Here is a 24902-nt window from a genome sequence, read left to right as displayed (position 1 = left end):
ATAAGCCAGTTGACTGTAATGGACTGTTCAGCTTTCAGATTCCTCGACCACCAACAGAAAGCTCACTTCGTAAGTCGTAACCCAATTACCTTTCTAGACTCTGCCCCTTTCTGCTCTACTGAACTCGGTCATTGCCTTCAGGTGATTTTTTTTCCTGAAATCATGTTCTGCCAGTTGATATTTTCGAGCAAAATCAACCCTCCAATCCAAGTGATCAGCTATAGAACGTTTTTCTGCCTCCTTTAAGAGTTATGATGCTTTATCTTGCTGTTTTTGGAGCATTTCACTAATTCGATGAACCCACACACGCATATATGTGTATATATCAGCATGAATGTACTGGATTATATCCCCTTTGAACTATTATGTAGTATGAAGTGTATGATTTTTTCTTTGTAAGTTATGCTCGATCTGGATTGTGCTATTAAAGGGCTTCCCTAGTTGTGTGTGAAATGAACTTGAAAGATGAACAGTCTGTATATCTTGATGAAGTTGAGTTCAAAGATGTGAGCTTTCTTTCTCAGTCGATTATCTTTGATTCAAGCATACAACTTATGCGTTTAATTTAATATTGCTGATGAAATTACTAAAGTTGTTTTTATCAAGAATTGTGATCGGGAAGCCGGTGTTTTGCAGGCTAATAAAATGGAGGCTGAACCTGTAAATGTGAGTGAGTTTCAAGAACTCGTAAAGTTAGCCCTTCCAAAGATGTACTATGACTTTTATGCTGGAGGAGCAGAAGACCAGCATACACTAGAAGAAAATGTGAAGGCATTTCAAAGGATTTTGTAAGTTCTTAGACCTGTTGCTCTGAGTTCTTGACAGAGTGTTATCTTTTAACATGTTATTTGGTATGACTCAGAATCCGTCCAAGAGTTCTCATAGATGTAAGCAGAACAGATACATCGACAACTATTATGGGTTACAAAACCTCGGCTCCAATCATGATTGCTCCAACAGCCATGCATAAGTTAGCACATCCTGAAGGTTAGTATGTGTAATACTTATATGTCCTCTGATCTGACATTATTCGTAATTCTAATTCTAGATTGTGATTATGCTAGGGGAAGTTGCAACAGCCAGAGCTTCAGCCACTGCCAATGTTATTATGGTACTATCTCATACAAGTACCAGACAGTTTTGCTAAATGCTGATTGCCTCCCTGCACTGTAGGTGTTGTCCTTCAGTTCAACATGCACGATCGAGGAAGTTGCTTCTAGCTGCAATGCAGTTCGTTTCTTCCAATTATATGTACTTCTCTAAAGCACTAGTGATCTCTTAAGTTCTTTTTATAGTTCCTGTGGCGATTCGGAGAATTCATGTTTTAGTCCACAGTACTACCCAAGTTAACAATGTCATGCAAGCAGGTGTACAAGAGGCGGGAAATATCAGCTTTCATGGTGCAAAGAGCTGAAAGAAATGGATTCAAGGCTATAATTCTTACTGTTGATACTCCTAGACTTGGGCGAAGGGAGGCAGACATTAAGAATAAGTGAAAATTTCATCTATTCCTCTCTAAGCTAACCATTACTGTTCTCTTGTCACTTCTCTTTTCACCAATGTGGAAAGTACAACGTCCTGCTATAATGGCTGAGCAGACATGATATTTTTGTAGGATGGTTGCACCTCAATTGAAGAATTTTGAAGGGCTCATTTCCACAGAAGTGAATACTGTAAGTTAGAGAGAAGTATTCGTACTTTATAGCCACATTACCAGAAAATGTTTTGCCACTCTCAATATGTATTGAATAAATCAAGACGTGCTCGTGGGTTTTATACCTATTAGTACTTTTGCTTGTGGAATGTCAAGCAAATATTCATTCAATGGTGCAGCTCTGAGAATGCAACTTAAATCTGAATCATAACTTATGCTGATGATACATAGATCCAAATGGAAAAAAAAAATTGAAAGAGAAGACAAGAGAATCCGTTAGCAAGAGTATTTTAACCACTCTTGGACATGGACCAACCTGTTTGGATACGGATAGTGAGCAATATTGCTTTTGCATGAACAAGTTCTTTAACTAGATCTGCTTCTGCATAGTGTTTTCTCTTAAAAATAATTGTCAACCCTTGTACAGGATAAGGGTTCAAATCTTGAAGCATTTGCCTCAGGTGTCCTTAATGCTTCATTGTGTTGGAAGGTATGAACTAGCAACTCCTTAACTCTGCTGCAAATTTGTTACTTTCATTCGGTTTACAGTACATTTCAACTACTTTTACTGGTTTGATGTGAAAGACATTCAAAAATCATCTCATTTGAATTGATTAAATAAGCCCTTGTAACACATTTTGCAGGACATAGGATGGTTGAAATCCATTACAAGTTTGCCTGTACTCATTAAGGGGGTTCTCACCCGAGAAGATGGTACTAAATGCCTTGTACAAATGGATATGAATGATAACCTTTGGCTGATGAAATAATTTGGTGAAAGAGTCCAATTATTATCTGACATAGAAAAGCCATTTTATTTCAATGTTAAGTTTTCTGAAAAGATAAATATCTTGTTATATCTTATTTTCTACCTAATTATCATTTGTAGGCTTCAGTGGCCCGCATCCAGATCTCACTATTCTCTGGGTATTTCATGTCATAGATCCTTCTATTCTCATCTGCCTTCCTATTCTGCAGCATTAAGAGCCTTGGAAGTAGGTGTTGCAGGAATTATTGTTTCTAATCACGGAGCACGTCAGCTAGACTACAGTCCGGCCACTATCAATGTTCTAGAAGAGGTTGTCTATTCTTTTCTATGCTTCTTATTATACATGGTAGATACAGATTGCCCATATTCTTGGTATATATCTAATGAATGAACGACTAAGTCCATAAGTTTGATGTTGGGGTATATCTCTACGAAAAGGTCAAGTCAGACTTCATAAATGTTAGTCTGCTATACTCGAAGTCAAAATATTAATTGGAAACGAGCCCATGTTACAGTTTGGTGCTTTTATGTTCTTGCTATACTGCTAAACCATATGCTAATCTGATGATATGAATATTGACAGGTGGTTGTTGCTGTACAAGGGAAAATTCCAGTTCTTTTTGATGGAGGAGTGAGACGGGGAACTGATATATTCAAGGCCTTAGCTCTTGGTGCACATGCTGTGATGGTAAACTGATAATTTTGTAGTGCACAAGAACAGTCTCATATTCAATACAGTTTGTAGTGAAAGGTAATAAATGTTGTCGATCAATATTCTTCAGATTGGGAGACCAGTTATCTATGGTTTGGCTGCAAAGGGAGAGCACGGGGTGAGCCAAGTGATCAATATGCTGAAGGATGAGCTTGAGCTCACCATGGCCCTATCAGGATGCTGCACTGTGAAGGATATATCTAGAAGCCACTTGAGCACCGAGATTGATAGACTCCACTGCAGACTGTAGTTCTTCTATGTTGTGTTCGCCGTTTGTCGTTTTCCCTGTGCATCCATATATTGTTACTTATTGGAACAATAACTATAGTCAACTAAAGTATTAGCTTAAGTGTACTACGTGTGACTGATCTGAGATACTGTATTGTATTCCTTTCACATTTACATTAGGAATTGCATCGTTCTTTTTTGGTTGGTTTGTTTAACTTGCCAAGCAATCATCACAATAATAGTAATAAAATGATTTTCATTCCAGTCACATACTAGAATAGCTTCAACAGTTACAAACAACATTGACTAAGGTAACTGTTTTCCTATCATGGTAGAGCAACCACTTAAAACCAACAAATTCGAATAGACAAAATCATCAAGATAGTAGTCTCTAATTGACAACAATGCTAATCCACATAAATTATCAGCGCTGATATAACCTACAAGCTTAAAGTTGAAGAGGAAAGGAATTATGTACTTCCTCCCACCAGACGGCTACTTCATGTATGAGATCACTCGGTAGAAAACATGGCAATTATCAGTGCTCCGGGTCCTGGCTGAACTTATCCTTAATCCAAGTATATACGAGTTGTCTTGCTACCTCAAACCGCTCCTACTTACAAGGCAATGTTATCAAAGCCCAAGCTTGGACCAGAATGGATGACAACCAAATTTTGAAGATCAAACAGCTGATAATCGCTATGCATTATTTACAGAGTTACTTTTATTAACGCCTTGCAGCTCCATCGGAGAATTGGAGATACTACCGACCGAGCCCAAAGTCTGAGAACTCAATTGAGGGCTTGCTGGACAAGCTTCTGGATTTCCAGCAGTCATCGGGTGAATAGTCCCTGAGCTCAATTGTGGGCTCATCGGAGTTCTCTGGCTCATCTGCTGGGGACTGGCTTGCTGTTGTAGCGGTTGCTGCTGTGGTGTTTGATTCATCTGATGGGGAACACCAATGCTTGATGGTGAACCCACTTGTTGAGGAGAAAGAACAGCTTGTAATGGAGAAGTGGTTTCTTGCTGCTGCTGTAACTGCTGTTGTTGCTGCTGCAACTGCATCTGTTGCTGCTGCTGCTGCTGCAAGTGCAACTGCTGTTGTTGGTGCTGCTGCTGCTGCTGTTGAAGCTGGTGTTGCTGCTGCTGTTGCTGTTGTTGCTGCTGCTGCTGGGTCATGTAAGGATTCATTCCTGGCATCAATTTTGGTGGACCCATAGCTGTACGCTGCATCTGATTGATATTGGCTCGGTTGAGAGCAGGGCCCAGCATAGAAAGACCAGCAGATCCTGGATGCATCTGTCTAGCTCCAGGCATGTTTCCAATACTTGATGGAGGGTTCCCCAACACATTTGATCTGTTTTGTGCCATTCTTAGCTTCATAAAAGCAGCTTGCGCTGGTGTAAGAGTCCCAGACCGGATAGCATTGCTAATATTTGCAGCTGAACTCAGATTCATGGGGTTCTGGTTCATGTTTCCAATGCTTGAGATAGGCCCCATTGGTGCAGAAATACCACTTCCACCCACCCCCCTACCACTGCCGATTCCCATGACACTGCGCAAGCCTCCAAGCCCAACCATGTTATTACCAATATTGCCCATGCCAACAGTTCCAAGACCGGGCATCATTTTTCTCTGCATTGTTGTCTGCTGCTGCTGCTGCTGCTGTTGTGCTTGAAGCAACTGTGGTTGCTGCTGCTGTTGCAACAACTGAAGTTGCACATTTGCATTCTGAGCCATATTGTTCAGGTGTTGCATTGAATTTGTCTGCAGCATCATGGGTGATCGTTGGAACTGAGGATGCTGCTGTTGCTGTTGTGGTGGTTGCTGCTGCAGAGGTGGCAGTTGTTCAGGTTGCTGAGGTCTAGAAGGCATTGAAACCCCAGGCAGAAGACCTTGAGACATTTGGATCGCCTGAGTATTCCCTGGAGGTAGGATCCTAGGGCCTTGTACATTCTGTAATGAGTTTACAGATGCATTACCACTGGTACTAGGTTTGGCAATATCATTTGTCGGCTGAATAGAAACACCTTCAGAAAACTGCTGCATCTCGGATGTTGCACTACCGGGAGGAATTCCTGGAGCATTAAGTTGGCTGGCTGAGGCAGGATTGATCCGGACTGGTTTTGGTTGGACATGATCCTCCACATGATATCCTTCACGCACCATCTGGACAGGTACATGTTATTACTAAATGTTGGCAATACCGCTTATGCTAATTAAGTTCGTAAAAGAAAGAATTAACATACCAGTGAACAGAACTGTGCTGCAAGTAGATCGGCAATGTGCTGCAGGGGTCGAGTGCCATGTATCAGCGCAACATTGAATAAAGGGGTAATATAATTCTAACTCATTAAAGAAGAAGAAGCATCATGTATAAAATCTTCTTCGTAGCCTTTGTCATAGGTTTTCATTTTCAGCTTAAAATATAGCTTTTTGTTAGTGTAGGAAGGGGGCTATGAAGGAGCAGAGAAATGGAAGATATTTCATTTCTTGTGGTCGGGATGCCAATTTTAGCTTGTTTAGTACACTAAGGGAAGATAAGAATTTTATATGAGTATTTGACTAATAATGTGCTAGTCTGGAAATGTTTTATTCTCTATGCAAGTATTACACAAAATTTATCCAATTGTACAGAAAAAGGTCCTCCTTAATAAATGAAAGTTGAAAGAAACATCCTCGTCATTAACATAAGAGAATTTTCAAACTCACAGTATTTGGTAATGTTGGAAGGTAATCCTCTGCAGCCAAGTATTCAGCATCCTCTATTTCTCCAATATGAATTGCCACAGATCCATCATTTGGTTTCTCTGACATGATCATCCTAGTTCTTGCCTTTGGAACAAATTGGAAGCTATTACCTGCATATACCAATTGTGAGGATCGCAAATTTAATTAAATGGTTTTACATAAAAGTTTTGAAGTCAACACACCTTGAATAATGCGCTCTGTCTGGATAAAGTTCAGGATTCTGGTCTTGCAAACATTCATGTTGCCGCCTATCAGGGACTTTGACAATGGCATTTTACATGTTTCGTCTTTCAGGTTCTCATTGTTTGAATCACTTGAGAGATGAGATACCAGCTGTTGAGCAGAATATGCATTGGGCTTCCTCATAGGATATTCATCCACCTTATTCTTTTTGCAATTAAGTTGACACCTGAATCAGAAAAGATAACATGAGTATTAAACAAAAAGAGATTACACTGCTGCAAACACTGTTGGAAGAATTTGCGACAAATAACATGTATCCTATCCAGACAATTCGAAATGGTAAAAATCACAAGCAGCCATCATATCATATGTGTTGTCTGAGAAGAGGGGCTATCCATCTCATTGCTAAAGAACAGAGCCATATAGAACCCCATTACTGGATTCAGTCTGCATACTTACTCTCATACACACAACGATCACAAGTAATGGTAAAGCTCCTGTGATCAAGCTCATATTGCTGATACAACCACTACAATGGCATTAGCTTTAATATAATATAATATACAAATGACGTTCATGAAATTGTGATTAATTGAACAATTTGGCATATAGAAAGATAAAATCAAATTGCTGAGGTAAAGAGGCAGCTTGATTGACGGAAATACCTCATAGCTACCACTTCTATCTTCGAGAATCTCTCAAGCATGGTTTGATCACCCAAAGGTTGTGTTCCAACAGGAGAGCTACTTGCATTTATTGGTACACTCATATTGCTAACACTTGCTGGAGAACCAACCCCACTTATTGCAGGAGTTTTGGGAAGAGAATTAGATCTGCGTTTTGCAGCTGCCTGTGCCTGGTTTTGTCTCTGCATGGAATCATTCGCACTTGAAGTGAAAGATGGGTTGCCGCCAACACCAACAGAAGGAACAGATGTGACCGCAGATTTCTCCTTTTGAGATGATACAAGTCCACTAGTGACAACAGCTCCAAATTGAGGTCCAATTGAACCACTAGAAAATTCTCCAGATTTTGATGACAAGGGAGATTGAGGTAAGCCTCCAGCAGATACACGAGGACTTTGAACCAATTTTCTTTTCGGAAATGAATCCTCTTTTCTAGAATTATTATCAAGAGGCTGACCAAGATTGTTCCATGGAGTTTGAGGGAAACTTGATCTCATGAACTGATGGGGCACTCTTTGCTGCAATCGTGACTGCTGTGGATCAATATTGGATAATTCTGCTTCTCCCATGCCCATACGACTGAGCTCTGGTTTGTCTAATCTCTCTGTCTCAACTGGTTCTTCCTTTAAGTTGTATCTTATTCCTTGTTGTCCAATAGTGAACGGTATTGGGCCCCCTTCCTGATTTAGACCTCCTTCATACATCTGCGGGGAAAACTTTTGTACACCACTATTAGCATACTGAATCCCTCTTCCAATTGACTGCTGTTGCATTAATGTGTTCTTCCAATGTAATTCGGATCCATGTAAGTTGTCCATTTGTGGTCCTAAATGCTGCAGATTCCCATCAGGCCCTGTATGTGTAACCCTAGGTTTCTTGTGGGTAAGTGGAGACAATTGCCCATCTTGAGTGTCTCTACTCTTACCATGAATTGAAGCAGCACCATTATCAGTGAATGGAATCATCATATCCTGCCCACCAGGAGAAGCAACAGATGCATTCAAAAGAGCTCCTGACCGCTGATCCTTTATCATTCTGGGACTCCCAACCCCAATTTGATATTTTGACTGCTGAGATACCAGGGGCGAAGAGAGAAGAGAACCATCTGCTCCAAAGCTGTTGTTCCTTAGTGGAAGCATAGCGCTTGAGACATTATTTTGAGTGTTCAGATTCTCATAAGAAGATTGATGTACTAGAGATCCCGAGTCTCCCAACCTTGAGCTTTCTGGAACTCTATCAAGACATACCTTCTTCCCATGGATATTATTTGAGGACACAGCAACTTCAGGGATCTGCCTCAATCTTTTCCTTCGCATGATGCGTAGTGCTAAATTCAACTGAAATTGGGGTACACTGCAGGTCAAAATATGATGATCTTAACCTTATACAAAGAAAATCAAGTTTCATATACAAACCTTAGTGGGAACAGGATAGTCAGAGAGTCTGTTCAGCTGGGGAGTAGGATCTAGGGAAAGTTGTGGTTGTAGGGCTTTCAAAATCCTGGACTCCACTTCCTTCAGCAAAATGTAAATAACGTCCAGTAAGAAACAGTATCCTTCTAGTGCAAGCACCAACACAAGAGGATCACTTACCATTAGATCACCATATGTCCAACCATTGTCTGAAATGGCTGGAATATCCTTCACTATATTCTCAAGTGACATTCTAAGAGAAACTCTGTTAATGATGGGTGAGCTGTCCCCTGAAGCCACATTAAGTCCTTCAGAAAAACACTTCCGATAATCTCGAACCTGCAATATAAATTACACAAAAGCAGAATTGATAAAATTCCTCATTCCATTTTCTATAAATCAATTTATCAACCGACCAAAAGGTAAACATGCAACTGAAGCGAACAGGGAATATAATCAGAAACTATCAGCTATCCAAGAGGAAAGAAAAGCAGTACGACTATGAGAACAATTGATCTTATACATGAAGAAGGAAACATAAAAAGATGATTACCCTGGGAAGGTAAAATTGTTGAGGCAACGTACAAACTTTCTAAAGCTTAAGCAGAAATGACGAGAAGACAAAAATGCACAGAAAGTTCCTTGGCATAAATCCAATGGATAAAACACAGAGCAGGCAAAATCCCAAACTCAAAAATAGACTTCTACAACCATTTCAATATCCCCTTTGAGTTGATAGATAGTCTGTCTATCTAGAATGGAATATTGAACCATCATCAAATTGATGAATCAGAATTTTTTCATATGTTTCTATGCTGCACTGAACAGCATTTTCAAACATGAATCACTGAGGTGATTTCGGTTAAAATAAACAGAGTTTCATAATTTTCAATAAGTATTATAGACTGAATCTCATATATCTTACCTCACAGACAAGAGTACCATCAATGTACTTGCATGGTATATCATCCAGAATATCTCCTGGCAATCGCCCAGACTCAATTGCCTTGCATTCATAAAATGGATGTATAAGATAAAGTAATAACACGAGGAAAGGTATAAACCACAGTGTGGCAAAATTAGAGGACACCAGCACCAATAAAGAACCCAGCAGGTGAAGAGAATGATGTTGCTTTTATACAACAAAGCTTTACTACATATAATAAACAGTATCTATTTAAGAGATAGATCTCCTTGTTCACCTCTTTCAAATTAATGTTTTCAAAATAGCTTCCTGAGCCATGAGTACACTCATCCTGGCTGCATGAGTTACCAAGGGAAACTAGTTGAAAGTGTAAGAAGAAACTAAGTCACTCGAAGGTGGATTGTTTTAGTTAAGGAAGTTACAAAGTCTATATTCAGAGACCCAATACCAAATAAACAATAATGGATAACAAGTTGAGTCAAATAAAATTTATTGCACTAGACTCCAACCAAATACACATAGCAGTCCATTGATAAGTAACAACAAAAGCAGCTTTAGGATACAAAGTCGCTTTATCAATTTGAGTATTTTCTTGTAATAATGCAAGTTGGAAACCCCATCGCCAACATGATAAGCATACAAGAATCCAGTGGTCAATCAAGAATTATTATATAATTAGAAATGCATGGTCAACAGAAACTTGTCGAGATCAATGCCTTGTGCTTGTTCAGGGTTTTCACAGGTCTGCAGGAGTCAATCAGCTTAATTGATGAACTTCAAATAAGATATGAGTTTGTGATGGTGGAATAAACATTCACTTTTCAACAGACAGTGACCCACAACCAGTGTAACCTTGCACTTAAATTCATATAGAGTAGAGATACAGACTGGAACACCTACCGAAAACAGAGTCTCGGATGCTCTGTCATATGGGTGCAAAAACTTTGGTACATCTATAGATGTAGGACGGCCAGATTCATTCTGAAAATTCACAGTACAGGAGTCAAGCAACTGATGATTTAACTTATCCAATAAAAGACCATTACTTCAAAGGGGTGCTCCAGTTACTTTCATGGAATCAACTTAAAGTGATGAACAACAAACCTCCATAGGCTTCGTGATAGAATATCCATCGGGAAAAAGGTTTAGAGTGAATGAAACTTCATTATCTGGGAAATAAAGCAGAGGAAAAAGAATCAGTAGAGGTAAACCAACCCTACTAAGAAGCAAAACGTTTCAGCGGGTGGGAGGGTTCCATTCCTCTATATATTTAGGAGAGCAGCCACTTACCAGAGATTTCTGCAATACCATTGTTCTCACTAGCCTCTTCCTGTACCAGAAAAATAGAGTTCGTTACCCCCAAAAAAGGAGCTATCTAAATAACACAGTAGAACTCCAGAAAAGCCTTTTTTCTGACTGGGTTAAAGCAGAATCATCATACTTATAGGAAAGAAAAACCCAAATTAAGCTACAATAAACTAATAACATATCAGCAATTTCTAATTGACCTATCCGTACTCCCAATTCTCCACAAAAGCCCCAAAACCATATAGCAAGAGATTTCCTTGAAAAAACAAAACCAATTGCTACTGTAAAGGTCGTTCCAGTTGTAAGCCTCTACAGACACGGCATCAAATTAAAACAATCACCATAAAGATAATTCTCCAAAAATTTCTAACTTATAACCAGGTAATTACGAAAATTCAAGATTTGATTAAAAAATCCAACCTTCGTAACTGCTATATCTAATTGCATATAAGAAAAGCCAGAAAGAGAGAAATAGCAAGTACCGCCAGCTTTCTAGTAGACAACGAAATGGTGTCGCTCTTCTTCTTCGTGGCCGTAGTTACGGCATCGTTCGGTTCTTCCTCTTCGACAGACAAAGCCGCAACGTCGAGCGGTGCCGGTTTCGGGTTAAACCTCCTACCGGTTTTTGAAACCTTGAATGAAATCCCCATAACTCTGAGGATCTATTGCGAACTAAAATTCCGATCTTTGAAACTCAAATTCAGGGAACACGCATGCACTACATCCCTGAAAGCAAAATCTCTGAGAAATTGGGGTATTGTTCCTCTTTCTTTGTGTGTGTGTGTGTGTGTGTGTGTGTGTGTGTCAGAGGAGAGAGAGAGAGAGAGAGAGCAGACTTGTGTGAAGGTGTGTGCTTTTATAATGCTTATGCGCAGGAAAATAGTCTTCGGTTATAACGCATTGCAGTGAGGGGGGACGATATTAAGCTGTGTTCCGATTGCAATTTTCGTTTTTTCAGCTGTTAAATGACTTTCATTTGACTTGAACCAAAATCTGAGCTTTAAAATTCAATGTATGACCGGTTAGCCAATAACCAATGGTTTCTTACTTTAATAGTTAAAAAATTAAGATTAGATCGCATGGAGAATCATGATTTTAAATTTTATCGGACTTTATGTGAATTTTATCATAATTTATTTATCATTGTTAGTTATATTAATTATTAATTAAATAAATATATTAATATGAATTATTATAATTTATTTTAAAAATTTATGAAATTTCTTTCACATAATGGCTTATGATTTTCTTGGTATTATTTCCAATAAAAGTTTAGTTTTAGTTTCAAATACACATTGATGGCAACCTTTTTAATTTTTTTATTTTAAGCTATGAGCTATTTGAGTTGGTACAAATTCTCATTCCTTGAAATATATCATACCTTGTTGGTAGGTAACGATGAATTATATGATTTAATATGTTAGAACATTAGTAGAAATACATGGGTAGATACCGTATGTCATGGTTGACATACTAGTAGACAATAAATTTAGAACGAATTATCGGGTCCATAAATTTAGATTTTACATGGCTCCACTCCAATCACTAATACAAATTGCGTCAACTAGATTAAAAGTCTAAAACATATACATTTTACGCCCAAAAATAATAGAATTGAGTTAGATAAGACACCATTAAAATGTACATATTATAAAAGGAAAAAATCTCTAAATTCTAAAAATTTCGCCAATTCCCTGCAACTACAAGTTGCACTGCATGTTCCATCAAGCCTTAGTTAAAAACATCACCACATTCTGTGTCCAGCGAATAGCATAAATAATTTGTATATTGATGTAGACATGTTCCAGATACTTATGTACAATTTTCCAAAAACTAGAAGTGGTTTATATAAACAGCATTGACATTCCTGATGACTGAAATTATCCAGAAACAGGAGTTTCATGTAAACAGACCATAAACTAGAGGGTAAATGTAATCATCCCTTAATATATACACCGGGGGATGAGGTGAGGACCTGGGCATAAAGGACAAGCAGCCACGCAGAGAGGAAAATAGAGGGGGACAAATAACACAAAGAAGCCACTCATAAACTCATTCCAACATGAAAAGAGGCATACACAGCACGTATAGGTTACAATACGGCAAGCATAGCATGTGTCGCGTCGGGTAGCCATCCCGAAAACCAAAATAGTACAAAACATCCTACAAAGTTGGGGGGGGAGGGGAGAAAAAAAAAAAAAAAAAAAAACCTCGAACACAGGCTTTCAAGGGATTGGCCATTCTAAGTTTTCACATATCGGTCAAATCATATCATGAAATTACTGGTAGTACATGAGCTGCTGGGCAGCAGCAACACTCTGGAAACCACCATCATAGATAGCCTGGCTTGCACCAGCACCCATTCCCATAGATGCTTTCAGGGCATGCTGCCCCTGTGGATGCATCAAGGCGTGGACACCACCCATCTTACTCATTGCGAGTTGCCGCTCATAAGCCAAAAGGTCAGCTGCAGAAAGGCCTGGCAAGGCTGCAGGTGCAGGTGGTGGGAGCGGGTTTGAGCTTGTTCCTGGTGGAGTCGGCTTGTTACCCCATGAGCACTGTATGCAAGCAAGAATGTTGTCAAGGTTAAAAATTAGAAACTTGGAATTTTACGGAACTCAAATGCTACAAGTTGGAGAATGATACAATCAATAAAGGGTCGGTTACCCCTGTATGCATCCACCACACTCCATCGCACGTTAACAGTGGGCTACTCACAGGAAAGAGAATAAATCCTCAAGTACCGAGATCCTTGTCTTCACATTTTAAACAAGGCAATGAAAAGAATCCAAAAAAGGGGAGGAAACAGGGACAGGAGGTGAAAGGGCATAACTTTGCAAGAAGGGCGATCTATCAAAGATGGAAGACGACTGGATTCTATTTACAGTAGAGTTCACTCTCATTGGACAAATGCAGGACAAACATACACATCATTTTGTGTTTGGCCCTAAGAATACAACTAACCCATTTCAGAAAGCCTCATCCAAGATTTCTGTGATCTGTACATCATACTCTGCAATCTGCTTTCCTTTTACCCGTAGTGCACAAACCTTTTGTTGATTTTACAATAACACTTTCATAGTTAGGAACTAGCAAGATTAAAAGTCAGTTAACAGAAAGAAAATTTCTCCAAAATGCTGCTGCAATAATATCTGTATCCATGGCCACATGGTTACTCTCCAGACCAATAATAAGTAGAACTGAAGACAAACCTTAATTTGTTTGCCACAGAGGAATGACTGAGTGTTCCCCATCGAGATAGCCATTGCAGCCTCTGCATGAGTGCTGTACCTAACAAAACCAAACCCTTTATCACGCTGGACCCTAACTTCCTCAATTGATCCAGCACCCAGTGCATGGAAGTGGCGATGCAGGTCAACCTGCGTTACCTAGAGAACAAAACAAGGAAACTTATTATAAAATATGGACAAGAAACATTCAGATTTGAGAGGAACCATTGTGTATGTAGTGTAGAGAGACAGGTTTTTTGCTCCCAACAAACATCCAAGGGATTTTTCTGCGTTATCATTTCTGGCTTCGGGAATGAATACAAGGCGTGTATCTAAAGAGAACCAAATAATACTTTTTGATGACTTGAATTACAACACATTGGAAAAATAAAAACTGGTGAAACCACACAAATAGAAAAGACCAAGCACTTATTAACAGAGATGATCAGTCTGTATTCTGAAGGATGAGGAAGCACAAGGAAAATATGGCTTTTACCTCTGGGGCAAGATTGCCAACATACACGGTGGTGTACTGTGGGTTATTCTCGGGAGCATCACTGCTTGCTGCCTCTTTAACATCCTCTGTAGAAGAAGAAGCCTCTATAAGCATAAGTTATCTAGTTGTCAGATCAGGTAAATCAATATCTTCTAAAAACTATGTTTGTCTCTTCCCTTTTTTTCCTTTTGATTAGTTACAAAATATATTTCTTTTGGTTTCATAGAAGGTGACTATAAAAAAAAATCGACTTTATAAAGGACTATATAAGACAACGTCTAGCGGATTTGGGGCCAAAGAATAAGGCGAACATTAAAAAGGAATCGTCATCTTGATGTTACTTACAGTACTATCCATAACAAAAAGGAAAGAGATAATCGTAAAATTAGTTCTTATTTATTTTCATTGTGCCAAGTAGGGGAAGCTTTTGGGTTTCCCTTTGCATCATAGCAAACAACTTAAAAAAAAGGATACTTTTCCGAGGTGCACTTGCACTTTGCCATTTCCTCTACAACCCAAACAAAGCCGCAATGCGTAAAGGAAATATCAACAAGGCCTTAGAAAGCTTTTCTGCATTCTTTTGTTCAAACATCTACTAAACCAGCTTAAAAGTAAGAGTTTGAGCAACATTGTAAGAAAAGGCTAAATAAGCTCTAGAAACAAGAGAACCGTCAAACATGTTCAATTAACATGGATTCAGCAACCTAATTATCAATCTTACAGTCTGCTTCAGCTTGCAATCTTACTTCTCACATGTCTAACAGCTTAATTGTAACCAAATATGTTAGAAACTATTGAACAGCTTATTCTTTTACCAAATAACCATCTTAGAAGTTTCAACAGTGTCTTTTGCACCAGCCTAATGGAGCCATGTACCCAACTTAGGTCCTTCTCATTATCTTTTATATTTTCCCTCCTACTGCCAATATCAGCTCACTAATGTTTTGCTCCAACTTACTCACCTGAGGAGCCATTGGTAAGTTCCACAACACTTTTAGAATCTGAACTCTGCTTGTCATCGCTAGTTCCAGCACCTTTAGTGGCCCAGTTGCAACGTATCTGCCTGCTGCCAAGCCACTTCCCTGAGAAGATATCATAATAGTATAGAAGTAAATTTCCTATTCCTTATGAGCTTATATTAATCAAAGCAAACAGACAATTCATTTTGAGATCAAAAGAACTACATAAATATAAATTAATCCAAACTTTTCTCACCAGTTAAATCATTTATCGCACTTTGCGCATCCTGAACAAGAAAATCCAAAGGATTAAGCTAAGGCAAGAATACTGTCATTCAAAATCAGGGATACAAGGATGCACTAACATACCTGCTGGTTCCTGAATGACACAAATCCAAACCCCCTAGAACGCCCAGTCTTTTGATCCCACATTACCCTGGCATCACTATGACCAATCGAGGGACAATCAGCATCTACTAGAACTAGACCACAGACCGATAAGGTGGCAAATACTTAAACAACTACTTCAACATACAAAAATGGAAAGAACTACATTAAAGAAATCTGCTATTAAGAGGATATGTGTGCATTCCACCTCAGGGCGGGAAGAGAGACGGGGATATATATGTAGAAACACACATACATATATATATAGGGAGAGAGAGGGCGAGACTTACGAACAACTAGCGTAAACAGAAAATGCTGCAAACAACATGGCATCAGTGACCTCTGGGCTGAGATCACCAACAAAAATGTTGTAGTGACCTAAAAGAAAGGTTAGAACTTTCATGAGATAGAGAATTACGGCAGAGCAACCTTATATGCTTTGTAGCAGATATCACATGTATGCAAAACAATAAAATGTAGACCCACTTGATGTGTCCTCCCTCTGGCCACTAGCATATGCCCAGTTAACTTTGATAGGCTGCCCAAACCTGAATATCACAATAAAATTATTATTCTAAACAAAGCGACAATGTCAAATGATCTGCAATAATTCCTACTCACAGATGCCTTCCATTGAGGGTCAATATTGCAAGTGCTGCTGATCTACGGTCAAAGTAATGAATAAATCCATAGGATGACTGCATCAAGCAAAAAGGATAATAAATGCCAACATCATCTCAGGAGCTTGAACATTCTTATGTAAATAAGTAGTTATGGAAGCCGAGACTTGAGAAGAATGGCACCTTTTCTTTTCTAATAAGCTTGCAAGCCTCCACAGGACCAGTACTGGCAAAAACTTCTTGAAGAAGTGGTTCAGTCACTTGTGTATGAATATTCCCAACATACCTGCATTTTCTCGAAAAGAAAACACCTAGAAATTTAAAAAGATAAACAAATAGAAACAGACGAATATATAAGAACTTCCTCCAGATACTACAAAATGATATCACATGAGTAAGCACAAAAAACTTCACCATTTGGGAAGTGGCAGGAGAATTCGAGATAATCAATAAAGTAACCAACACAATAAATATATTGGCGTCAATGGTATACAAAGTAGACAAGACATAAAACAATAATAATGATGCAAAGAATTGTCAATTGACAGTGTATCCATAACCAAAAATTGAGGACATAACATCATGCACAAATGCACGGCCACAAAGCAACCATCAAAGAAGAGAAAAAAAATTAAACAAAAAAAAGGTCGGGACAACACTCACACACTGCGGCATGTACTTGGATCAAACCCAGGAGGCAGATTCCCACTCGGAATTGGCTCAATCTGCAAAATGCAAAAGCGAAAAAAGAAGAAATAAAAATAAAGAAAAAACTTCCTATTTCATCTGCCCATATCAACCATCCACCCCAAAGGTAACCTGGAAGAGGGTGAAAAAAAAAACAAAGAAAATAGAAGGGTACAGGGTGCTGGGAATGCCATTGATGACAAAAGAAAACGACCCCAAAATGCGTGAAAAATGCAAAGTGAATTTGCTCTATTGCTGACCAACTTATACAGTTAGCATGTCAAGAAACTTCAGAACTCCAGAGTATGCAAGATATCACATTTCACTGCAGACTGATATCACATACTTTCTAAAACACCATATAGTAACTGAGGACTTTGCACCTTTTCTAATTTCAACAAAGATAATCATGTACTAACAGCAAGCGGGAACAGTTCTTACACCAAATCATCTGCAAACCCTCATTAATCCCCAATTCGATGAACTAACTATTAATAACGTTAAATGGAAAGGTCTTCAACCTCGGAAAACCCAATCCACAACCAACCAACCAACCAAAAACCTGGTATGCGGCACGGGAAAGGAAATATACGGCCATAAACAGAAAAGGTAAAATTTAACCAATAGCCAACACCAACTTGTTTAAATCGCAGAAATTTAGAGGGAAATTACACAACAGATACACACTCACCATCACCAGCACCACAAAAAGAACAAAACAAACCGACATCCTTAAGATCGCTATCACGAGCACGGAATAATATAAAAGAATAAACAACCAGAGACGCAGGTAATCAATCATCGATTCACTCGAGACAAGCCAAAAGAAAGATAGAGACAGAGAGAGAGAGAGAGGGAGAAAGGGAAAAAGAAAAAAACCTGCGGAGCAGCTAAGAGACCAGGGTGATAAAGCGACTGTTGCTGAAGGAGAGCTTGCTGCATCAAAGCCTGATGTTGCTGCTGCTTCAATCTCTGGTTCTGCATTTTGGTAGGAATTTAAACGGAAATCCGATTAAATGAAATGATCGGAGAAGATTTTGGTAGTGTTAGGGTTTGTAGATAGGGAAAAGGGGAAGGGCCTCGAAGAAGAAAGAAAAATAACGAAAACAAAGAAGAAGAAAAAAAAGAAAGAAAAAGACAGAAGAATAAAAGAGAGGCCTCACAGAAAAGGGGGAATTTTATTGGTATTGTTAGGGCTATTTATAGATGAGATTTTACCGGGTCCTATTTCTTGCAGTAATAACACTTTATTTTGAGTTGTAAATTGCTTTGGGCTTATTCACTCGGCCCAATATTCTCACTGCCCCAATTTAAGAACAATTTACAAGTTATAACACCAAAATAAATAAAATTGTTTAATTTTTATTATAAAAAACACAAAATATTAAGAATCCTATACCGTCCTGTCTACTTTATGGTATGATTTATTTGGGTGATAGAATATATATATAAGGCCATGGATTAATTATACTATATTTGTTTAGGTTGTTTGGGTTGAAAAATCCAACCCAAACAGTAATTAGTATTGATCTCTTTAAATAAAAATAGACCTTGTGAACATCTTAATGGAGTGTATTGAAGTGTCTATAAAATCTAATAATAAACAATAAATAGGGCTCAAATTGATTGTCCTAAAATTCAATCACAAATACGCCAAAGAAAAATATTATTTTGTAAGAATTAGTGATGTCTTTCCTCATATCTATTCTTTCAAAAAAATATGAAAAGGAAATTTGGCCCAATTAATTAACAAAGAAAATTCCTTTTGTAGAGGGCCCAAGAGCCCATTGGCATTGCCCAAATGAAGCCTCCATGGCCATGGCCATGGCCTGTTGCTGGTGGGATGTGATTCCATTATCATCATCTATACTGCTATCAAAAAATAAAATAAAATATCATTAGAATTGTTGAATATCCCAAATTTATTCTAATTCATTTATTATCTTTTTTTAAAAAGAGAAGGATGAAAATAATAATTTTAATATTTTTTAATTATATTTTTTCCTCTCAATCTACTACCTCACCCTCACAATTATTTTTTGTATATTTGCGGAGACAGCATACAACAATGACTAATATTTATATAACAAAGAGTCTGGATTCATTTCTAGACCCACTCCTGCCCAAAATAAAATTACACATCACTTTTGAATATAAAAGGGAAAAAAACATACATACATACATACTGACGTAACTCTATGCGCGGATTTGCTTTGTATTAGTACTAAATTTGGCCTGATTTTTGAATAATTAATATTTATACTAATTCATTATTGGGAATAAATAATTTGATAAAATCTTGGTTTATCAAAAATCCTAACATTTAGCTTTTACAACACAAATTATTGTGTTTAAGCAATAAAAAAAATTAGTTTTGCTAATTTAATTTTATTATAAAAGCGATAATTATATAATTATTTTTATAATATTTTAATAAATTACAACAAGTCCAAGTTACAAAACATCACCTAACATTTTAAAAATCACAATTACCCAAAAAATAATGATAAATCATATTGACAAACATGTATTTTTATTTTAACAATAATTTCAAAAAATTCAAACTCAGTCTAAACAAGTAATTTGATATCAGATTCTTTATGAGTTGTGTGGTCTGGTCTGATTCAATCTCATCCACCCATCTGACATCCTCAAACAAGTGGCCAGGCCCAGCACTGGCACCCAAGTCAAACCATCACACCAACTCAAATTGGATTGGCATCAAATGACCGTGGTTGTGGTTAGTAATTTCACACAAAAATACACGAGTATGAGCTTAATATTACTCCAAATTTCCCAATTAATAATGCTGTATTATATTAAATAAAAAATTACAAAAGGTAATAATATAGAAACCCTAATCATTTTGAGAGGGGTAATTGGCTAGAGATTGAGGTCAATCTGTTCATCACTCTTGGAAGAAGACGACGCAGGATGTTCTTGATTATGGTAAGGACCTCTCACAGCAGCTCTATCTTTCCTCTTCGCCAGAAATCTATGAAGTGATGATCTTCTTGCAATTGGCAAATCTGAATGACCCCAGAAAGGAAAAGTTAGAATAATCCGAAATATTTTCAAGGATTATTACAATTATATATAATGATGGAGTCAATTGAATACCTGATCCATTTGCCTCAGATTGTGGTGAAAGTTGTTCTTGAGTTTTTAAGCTCGACGCTACAACTCCACTAGTTGTAGGATCTGTTTCCATATAAGTGTTTGACGAAATGCCAACAGGCTGCTTTCCGCTACCAGCTTGAGGCCACGGCGGAAAACCTTCCCGTTCGCTAGAGGTTGACGCCGCAGTCGCAGTGGTGGTGCGATTTGTTTTCTCCTTACAAAAGTTTGACGAAATGACCGCAGGCTGCTTAGCCCCGCCAGCTTGAGGCCGCGGCGGAAGCCCCTCCCGTGCGACGGAGGTCGACGCAGGGTTCGGTTTCTCTTGAATGGTTTTCGACAAAATGCCGTAAGACATTTGGGAGCTGCTCTTTTTAGCCATGGACACCAGGTCTCTAACCTTGTCCGTCGGGTAATCATCAAAGACCAATACCCTCCCGGAGTAAAAAATTGTCAGTTGTGCAGTCTTAGAGTCCGTCGTCGTCCCTTCTTTGCTGAAATTAGTCGGAAAAGAAAACGAATTTCAGTCCGTTGCTCATAAAAGCTTCTAAATCTAATTCTAGAAACACACAGAAGTCAACCCTTTCAACGATTTTTTGGTGCTATTATTGTGCACAAATACAATACAAGTGATGGGAAATATGAAATTAGATGAAGAAAAGGGCGGATGAAGAAAGGAAAGGACCTTGTGCTAGCTTTATTTGGGGCATCTTCTACTATTACAATGGAGGAATCAGGCCTGGCTACGTGTGGAACTGGGTTCTTTGACGGCTGCTGTTCCGACGAATATTCAGCAAATTTTCCATTATTTCTCGGTAAACCAACAGCCGTAGAAGCTGATGCAGCAAGAGATGATCCGGGCTTCACTGAAATTAAGCAAAACATCCGATTCATCAGCTGAAAATCGAACAATCAAATTTCTCGCCAGATCTACCAGAGTTCTTGCAACAAATTGTACAGCTAACAAAACCATGAGAAACTAAAGAAGCAGAGAAACAGGAACTGGAAGAACATGAGACGAGAAACAGTATTAAGTTGTACCTATTGCTTCGAGGCTCTCAACTTTTCCACCTATTTCAAGATTCAAATCTCTGAGACTACCCTTTCCCTTTATGTACTGACTCAAGAGATTGCACGTCTGCACAAAATTAGTCTTCTCCGGCTCCTTCCCCTGCCTCCGGCCATCAGAAAGCTGCCTCGAACTCGACATACTTCCCAGAAAAAAGAGGACGACCGACGACGAAGAAAAACAAAAGCCCAGTGAGAAATTGTGGCGAATCAAGCCTGTGGTTTCGGTTCCCTGAAGAAAACCAATGAATCTTATTTAAAGAATTGAGGGTCAATGAGAAAAGGGGTTAGGCGGGGTGAAGGAAGAGAAGGGTTATCAAGTTCTTGAGCTATAGGTTCAACTTTATGTACAGAGAAAAGGTGTTTTTAATGGATGCATTGAGCACGTGAAAATTGCCTATGGAGAAAAAGGAATTGAAAGGGTGAGGTGGGATTGGAGGGTGCAAATAAATTCGAGGAAAATGGTGGGGCCAGTGATGGAAATAGAAGCAAGATGGAAAGAACACGAGTTCCAAATTCAGACCTTCAAGCATGCTTCCATGTGCCTTTGCTTACCGTATAATTCCAATTGGCGATCGTCGACTCGAATTGGATTGCAAATCTGATGCTAAAATACAATTTACTTGCTCATTAAATTTGATATAATTATAAATATTTTTTATTTAAAATAATTATGAATATTCTATCAAATAAATGTTAATTTTATATATTTTTACAGTGAGATAGAAATTATTATTCTATTCATGTTAATTAAAAAAAAAACTAGGGTAGCTGAAGTATATAATATATTGAGAATATTAGTTTATAAAGATATTTTACAAAAATCTAAAGAGTATATAAGACTATAATTTATAATTCAAAAAATACATTTTGGGCAGTTCGCCATAAATATAAAAGGAAATCCAAACGAAATGGCTTGTTGGTACACGAACATTAAAATCAGAAATATATTTGTAATATTTCAAATAATAATAAGATATTTATAATTATGTTAAATTTTATGTCACGTAATTGTAACTCAATCTAGAATGTTGCATGATAAAAAGCTATTTAGGTGTTAGGTTGTGAAGGTAATAGGTTATTTACGTGAATTTAAAGGGTGTTTGACTAAAATCTATATAAAGAATCTTACAAAGTTGTATGTTTTATAAAGTGTTTTATGAAACTATACAAATTTTAATTTTATTTAAAAAACTAGAGTTTGAATTGAGTGAGTTCATGAAATTTATAACATGTTGATAATAATATTTTCGAGTTTAATATGACTAAAATTAAAAGTGTATATTAAGATTTTAAAATAAATTCAAAACTTTTTATATTTCTCAAATGACATTTTAAGATGACTTTACCACCGCAATAGATACTCATTGAACAATTATCTTGAGTTGTATCATTATTTTTGAAGTAAGAGCGATGAATATTTTATTTTTCTACACAAACTCATTTTTTAAAATATTTACATAACATTTTAAACTACTTTATGAGATTTCAAATATTTTACAAAATGCTTTATAAATTTTGTGAGCTTGTCTATTAATACTCTCTCATAAACTTTTAAGATAAGCTCTTTTTAAAAATATATATATATATATACATATTTGAATCTTTGAGTAAATTTAGTAAAAATGTATTATTATTTTAGTATTAAAAAAATATCACACTAGCTATTTATTTCTCATCCAAACTGCTTTTTTTATCAACTTTGATTACATATTAAATTAAACAAATATAATAAAAATTTAAATTATATATCAACATCGAGTATGCTTCTATTGCTAAGTTATTGAAACAAAATTATACTTTTAGTTACACAGGATAAAAAGATCAATATTTTTAGTCTTTTACTTTACGGGATTTTTGAAACAATTATAAATTTGAGAAAACTCGACAAATTTAGTCATATGCTTCACGAAATCTTCAAATTGATCACAAAATTAAGAAAACTCGACGTATTCAATCTTATATCCACGTTTTCATAAAAAAATATACGATAACTGACATGTACAAAGCGTGTGATCGTTAGCTTGACAGTTAATTAATAAATGCGCTCATTGCATGTGCTATTGCTATCTTCTTTTTTCTTTTTAAACGAAAACCTAGTCATGAGATTAAATATAAATTTTTTATATAATAAAGAATTAAAAATATTTATTTATATTTTGTGGAAATAAAAGTATAATTTTGCCCGATATCAATTTATGTTGACTGTTTGAATTGTATGGTGGGCAGTCCCTTTCATGATTTCCTTTGGCGAAAAATAAAAGCACATCCACCCACGTGAAAAATTCATACGAGATGAGATGCTATTGGCTGTGGTCCACTCTTCTCTGTGCCCCGTTCGGTGGCAGTCACTCTCATTCACTTACACCCAAACAGATGAGAGTTTCACACACCTTACATATGCCTACTGTGTGTTTGTCGGGCGAGGGATATTCCGTAATTTTATTGTAATTTTGTACCTACATAAATTATGAATTATTAAATTAATATATAATTATTTTATATGGTCGAATGATTGATAGTTCATACAAATACAAATTCATATGAACTACACCCAATCGTCAGCCTTAATTTTAGGGTTCCTCAAAATTTTATTAATTAACTATTTAAAAAATGCCATATTAATCATTTTATAATTCATGTTTCTCACATAACAAATGTAGTAACAATATAATAAAAATAATATTATGAAAAATATTTGAGTTGGGAAAAGGGATTGTAGCTATACAGAATTTATATTTGGATGAAAGAATTCTTATTTGAAATAAAAATTTGGAGAAATAATTTTAAATGATTAAGGCTATATTTGGATTTGTATTAAAAATTCATCAATTCTTCACAAAATACAGTTTAAATGAAAATTAAAGTATTTAAAAGAGATACTTATACTTTCTTCCCTAATGTTTAGTGTAATTACTTTAAATTTTTTGTGATTTGAAAAATTATATCTAACACTATTTAATAAATAAGTAACAAAAAGGTTGAATGAAAATATTTATCATCGATTGATTTATTACTAACTTATTGCATGTCAAACAATTTTTTTCGACTGAACTACCCTTTTAACGGTTAACAAGTAAAGATATATGAGGGTAATTTGATCATAAAAACATTTTATCTTACCTACAATAAATCAGCAATAAGTCAGTCGATGGTAAATATAGATTTTTGTTTTGTTAATATCAACAAATTCGATGAATCTTCACAAACGGAATGACTTTTTTGTTATACGACAACAAATCTCAGGGGATGCTAAATGTAATTTTACAAATCACATGAAATTTATATATAATTATATCAAAATTTAGGATAGGAGAGTGAATTACCCCTATTTAAAAATACTTCTAAATATGAAATCACCTATCAAATACAAAAGGTTTCTTATTAAGGATAGGGCTTAAAACTAAATTAAATTACTCAACACTCGATTAAAATTGATAGACAAAAGCTCGTCTGGAATTAATTTATTAAATTTGACAAACCAAACTCGAACACAATTTTTTGTTTGAAGAGTTTTCTGGCTCGAAACAAGTTCAATTCAATTAGTGAAAAAATAAAAAACGTACTTTAAAATATCATTATGCTCGAGTTCAACTTATGTTTGATCTAATTAAAACTCGCGTGAGCTCGATTATAGTAAGAATAAAATCAAATTAAAATGCACTTTTCAAACTCGATATTAATTAAAATAAGCCCAAACAAAGATATCA

At 36.7% G+C, this 24902-nt stretch overlaps 4 protein-coding genes across 9 annotated transcripts; 1 reads left to right on the top strand and 3 right to left on the bottom strand.

Moving 5' to 3' along the window:
* On the top strand, nucleotides 18-3562 carry LOC105157823 (peroxisomal (S)-2-hydroxy-acid oxidase GLO4). Of its 5 annotated transcripts, none has more exons than XM_011074313.2 (12): nucleotides 18-141; nucleotides 637-788; nucleotides 863-987; nucleotides 1065-1111; nucleotides 1174-1251; nucleotides 1368-1492; nucleotides 1616-1673; nucleotides 2082-2144; nucleotides 2299-2368; nucleotides 2633-2733; nucleotides 3007-3111; nucleotides 3206-3562. In XM_011074313.2, exons 1-12 carry the CDS (start codon nucleotides 19-21, stop codon nucleotides 3383-3385), a joined length of 1227 nt encoding a protein of 408 aa, XP_011072615.2. In that variant the 5' UTR covers nucleotide 18; the 3' UTR covers nucleotides 3386-3562. The 5 variants fall into 5 exon arrangements, 4 of the variants coding, with proteins under 4 accessions (XP_011072615.2, XP_011072616.1, XP_020548721.1 ...); XM_011074314.2 differs by having other exon boundaries at nucleotides 32-69; XM_020693062.1 differs by lacking the exon at nucleotides 18-141 and adding an exon at nucleotides 227-248.
* On the bottom strand, nucleotides 3600-11529 carry LOC105157822 (chromatin modification-related protein eaf-1). 2 transcript variants are annotated; one of them, XM_011074308.2, is made up of 13 exons: nucleotides 11111-11529; nucleotides 10611-10650; nucleotides 10425-10489; nucleotides 10221-10301; nucleotides 9321-9401; nucleotides 8576-8734; nucleotides 8399-8497; nucleotides 6963-8320; nucleotides 6297-6523; nucleotides 6076-6224; nucleotides 5613-5651; nucleotides 4505-5532; nucleotides 3600-4450 (listed from the first exon to the last, which is right to left on the bottom strand). In XM_011074308.2, exons 1-13 carry the CDS (start codon nucleotides 11276-11278, stop codon nucleotides 4063-4065), a joined length of 3882 nt encoding a protein of 1293 aa, XP_011072610.1. In that variant the 5' UTR covers nucleotides 11279-11529; the 3' UTR covers nucleotides 3600-4062. The 2 variants fall into 2 exon arrangements, with proteins under 2 accessions (XP_011072610.1, XP_011072609.1); XM_011074307.2 differs by having other exon boundaries at nucleotides 3600-5532; nucleotides 11111-11528.
* Nucleotides 12654-18181, bottom strand: LOC105157821 (oligouridylate-binding protein 1B-like). The gene is made up of 12 exons (XM_011074306.2): nucleotides 17887-18181; nucleotides 16984-17045; nucleotides 16504-16606; nucleotides 16322-16398; nucleotides 16187-16248; nucleotides 15991-16078; nucleotides 15683-15758; nucleotides 15570-15600; nucleotides 15317-15436; nucleotides 14355-14440; nucleotides 13841-14017; nucleotides 12654-13186 (listed from the first exon to the last, which is right to left on the bottom strand). Exons 1-12 carry the CDS (start codon nucleotides 17989-17991, stop codon nucleotides 12908-12910), a joined length of 1266 nt encoding a protein of 421 aa, XP_011072608.1. The 5' UTR covers nucleotides 17992-18181; the 3' UTR covers nucleotides 12654-12907.
* LOC105157820 (protein TIFY 10B-like) lies at nucleotides 19768-21569 on the bottom strand. Its single transcript, XM_011074304.2, has 4 exons — nucleotides 21166-21569; nucleotides 20810-20990; nucleotides 20128-20618; nucleotides 19768-20036 (listed from the first exon to the last, which is right to left on the bottom strand). Exons 1-4 carry the CDS (start codon nucleotides 21332-21334, stop codon nucleotides 19891-19893), a joined length of 987 nt encoding a protein of 328 aa, XP_011072606.1. The 5' UTR covers nucleotides 21335-21569; the 3' UTR covers nucleotides 19768-19890.

The sequence above is a fragment of the Sesamum indicum genome, linkage group LG3, assembly GCF_000512975.1.
Source record: "Sesamum indicum cultivar Zhongzhi No. 13 linkage group LG3, S_indicum_v1.0, whole genome shotgun sequence".
NCBI lineage: Eukaryota > Viridiplantae > Streptophyta > Magnoliopsida > Lamiales > Pedaliaceae > Sesamum > Sesamum indicum.
This window is presented reverse-complemented; position numbering and strand designations above follow the sequence as displayed.

Excerpts from the sequence above, each read along its gene's own strand:
- LOC105157823 (XM_011074313.2), top strand. The coding sequence starts at position 19 with ATGGACTGTTCAGCTTTCAGATTCCTCGACCACCAACAGAAAGCTCAC. Across the intron at positions 1,112-1,173 it reads CCACTGCCAATGTTATTATG|GTGTTGTCCTTCAGTTCAAC; the intron begins GTACTATCTCAT and ends CCTGCACTGTAG. Across the intron at positions 2,734-3,006 it reads CTATCAATGTTCTAGAAGAG|GTGGTTGTTGCTGTACAAGG; the intron begins GTTGTCTATTCT and ends GAATATTGACAG.
- LOC105157822 (XM_011074307.2), bottom strand. The coding sequence starts at position 11,278 with ATGGGGATTTCATTCAAGGTTTCAAAAACCGGTAGGAGGTTTAACCCG. Across the intron at positions 9,402-10,220 it reads CATCCGAGACTCTGTTTTCG|GCAATTGAGTCTGGGCGATT; the intron begins GTAGGTGTTCCA and ends TATGAATGCAAG. Across the intron at positions 6,225-6,296 it reads GACAGAGCGCATTATTCAAG|GTAATAGCTTCCAATTTGTT; the intron begins GTGTGTTGACTT and ends TGGTATATGCAG.
- LOC105157821 (XM_011074306.2), bottom strand. The coding sequence starts at position 17,991 with ATGCAGAACCAGAGATTGAAGCAGCAGCAACATCAGGCTTTGATGCAG. Across the intron at positions 15,759-15,990 it reads TCTGTTTACGCTAGTTGTTC|TGATGCCAGGGTAATGTGGG; the intron begins GTAAGTCTCGCC and ends GATTGGTCATAG. Across the intron at positions 15,437-15,569 it reads TGCGATAAATGATTTAACTG|GGAAGTGGCTTGGCAGCAGG; the intron begins GTGAGAAAAGTT and ends ATATCTTCTCAG.
- LOC105157820 (XM_011074304.2), bottom strand. The coding sequence starts at position 21,334 with ATGTCGAGTTCGAGGCAGCTTTCTGATGGCCGGAGGCAGGGGAAGGAG. Across the intron at positions 20,619-20,809 it reads CCAAATAAAGCTAGCACAAG|CAAAGAAGGGACGACGACGG; the intron begins GTCCTTTCCTTT and ends GACTAATTTCAG. Across the intron at positions 20,037-20,127 it reads ATCTGAGGCAAATGGATCAG|ATTTGCCAATTGCAAGAAGA; the intron begins GTATTCAATTGA and ends GGGGTCATTCAG.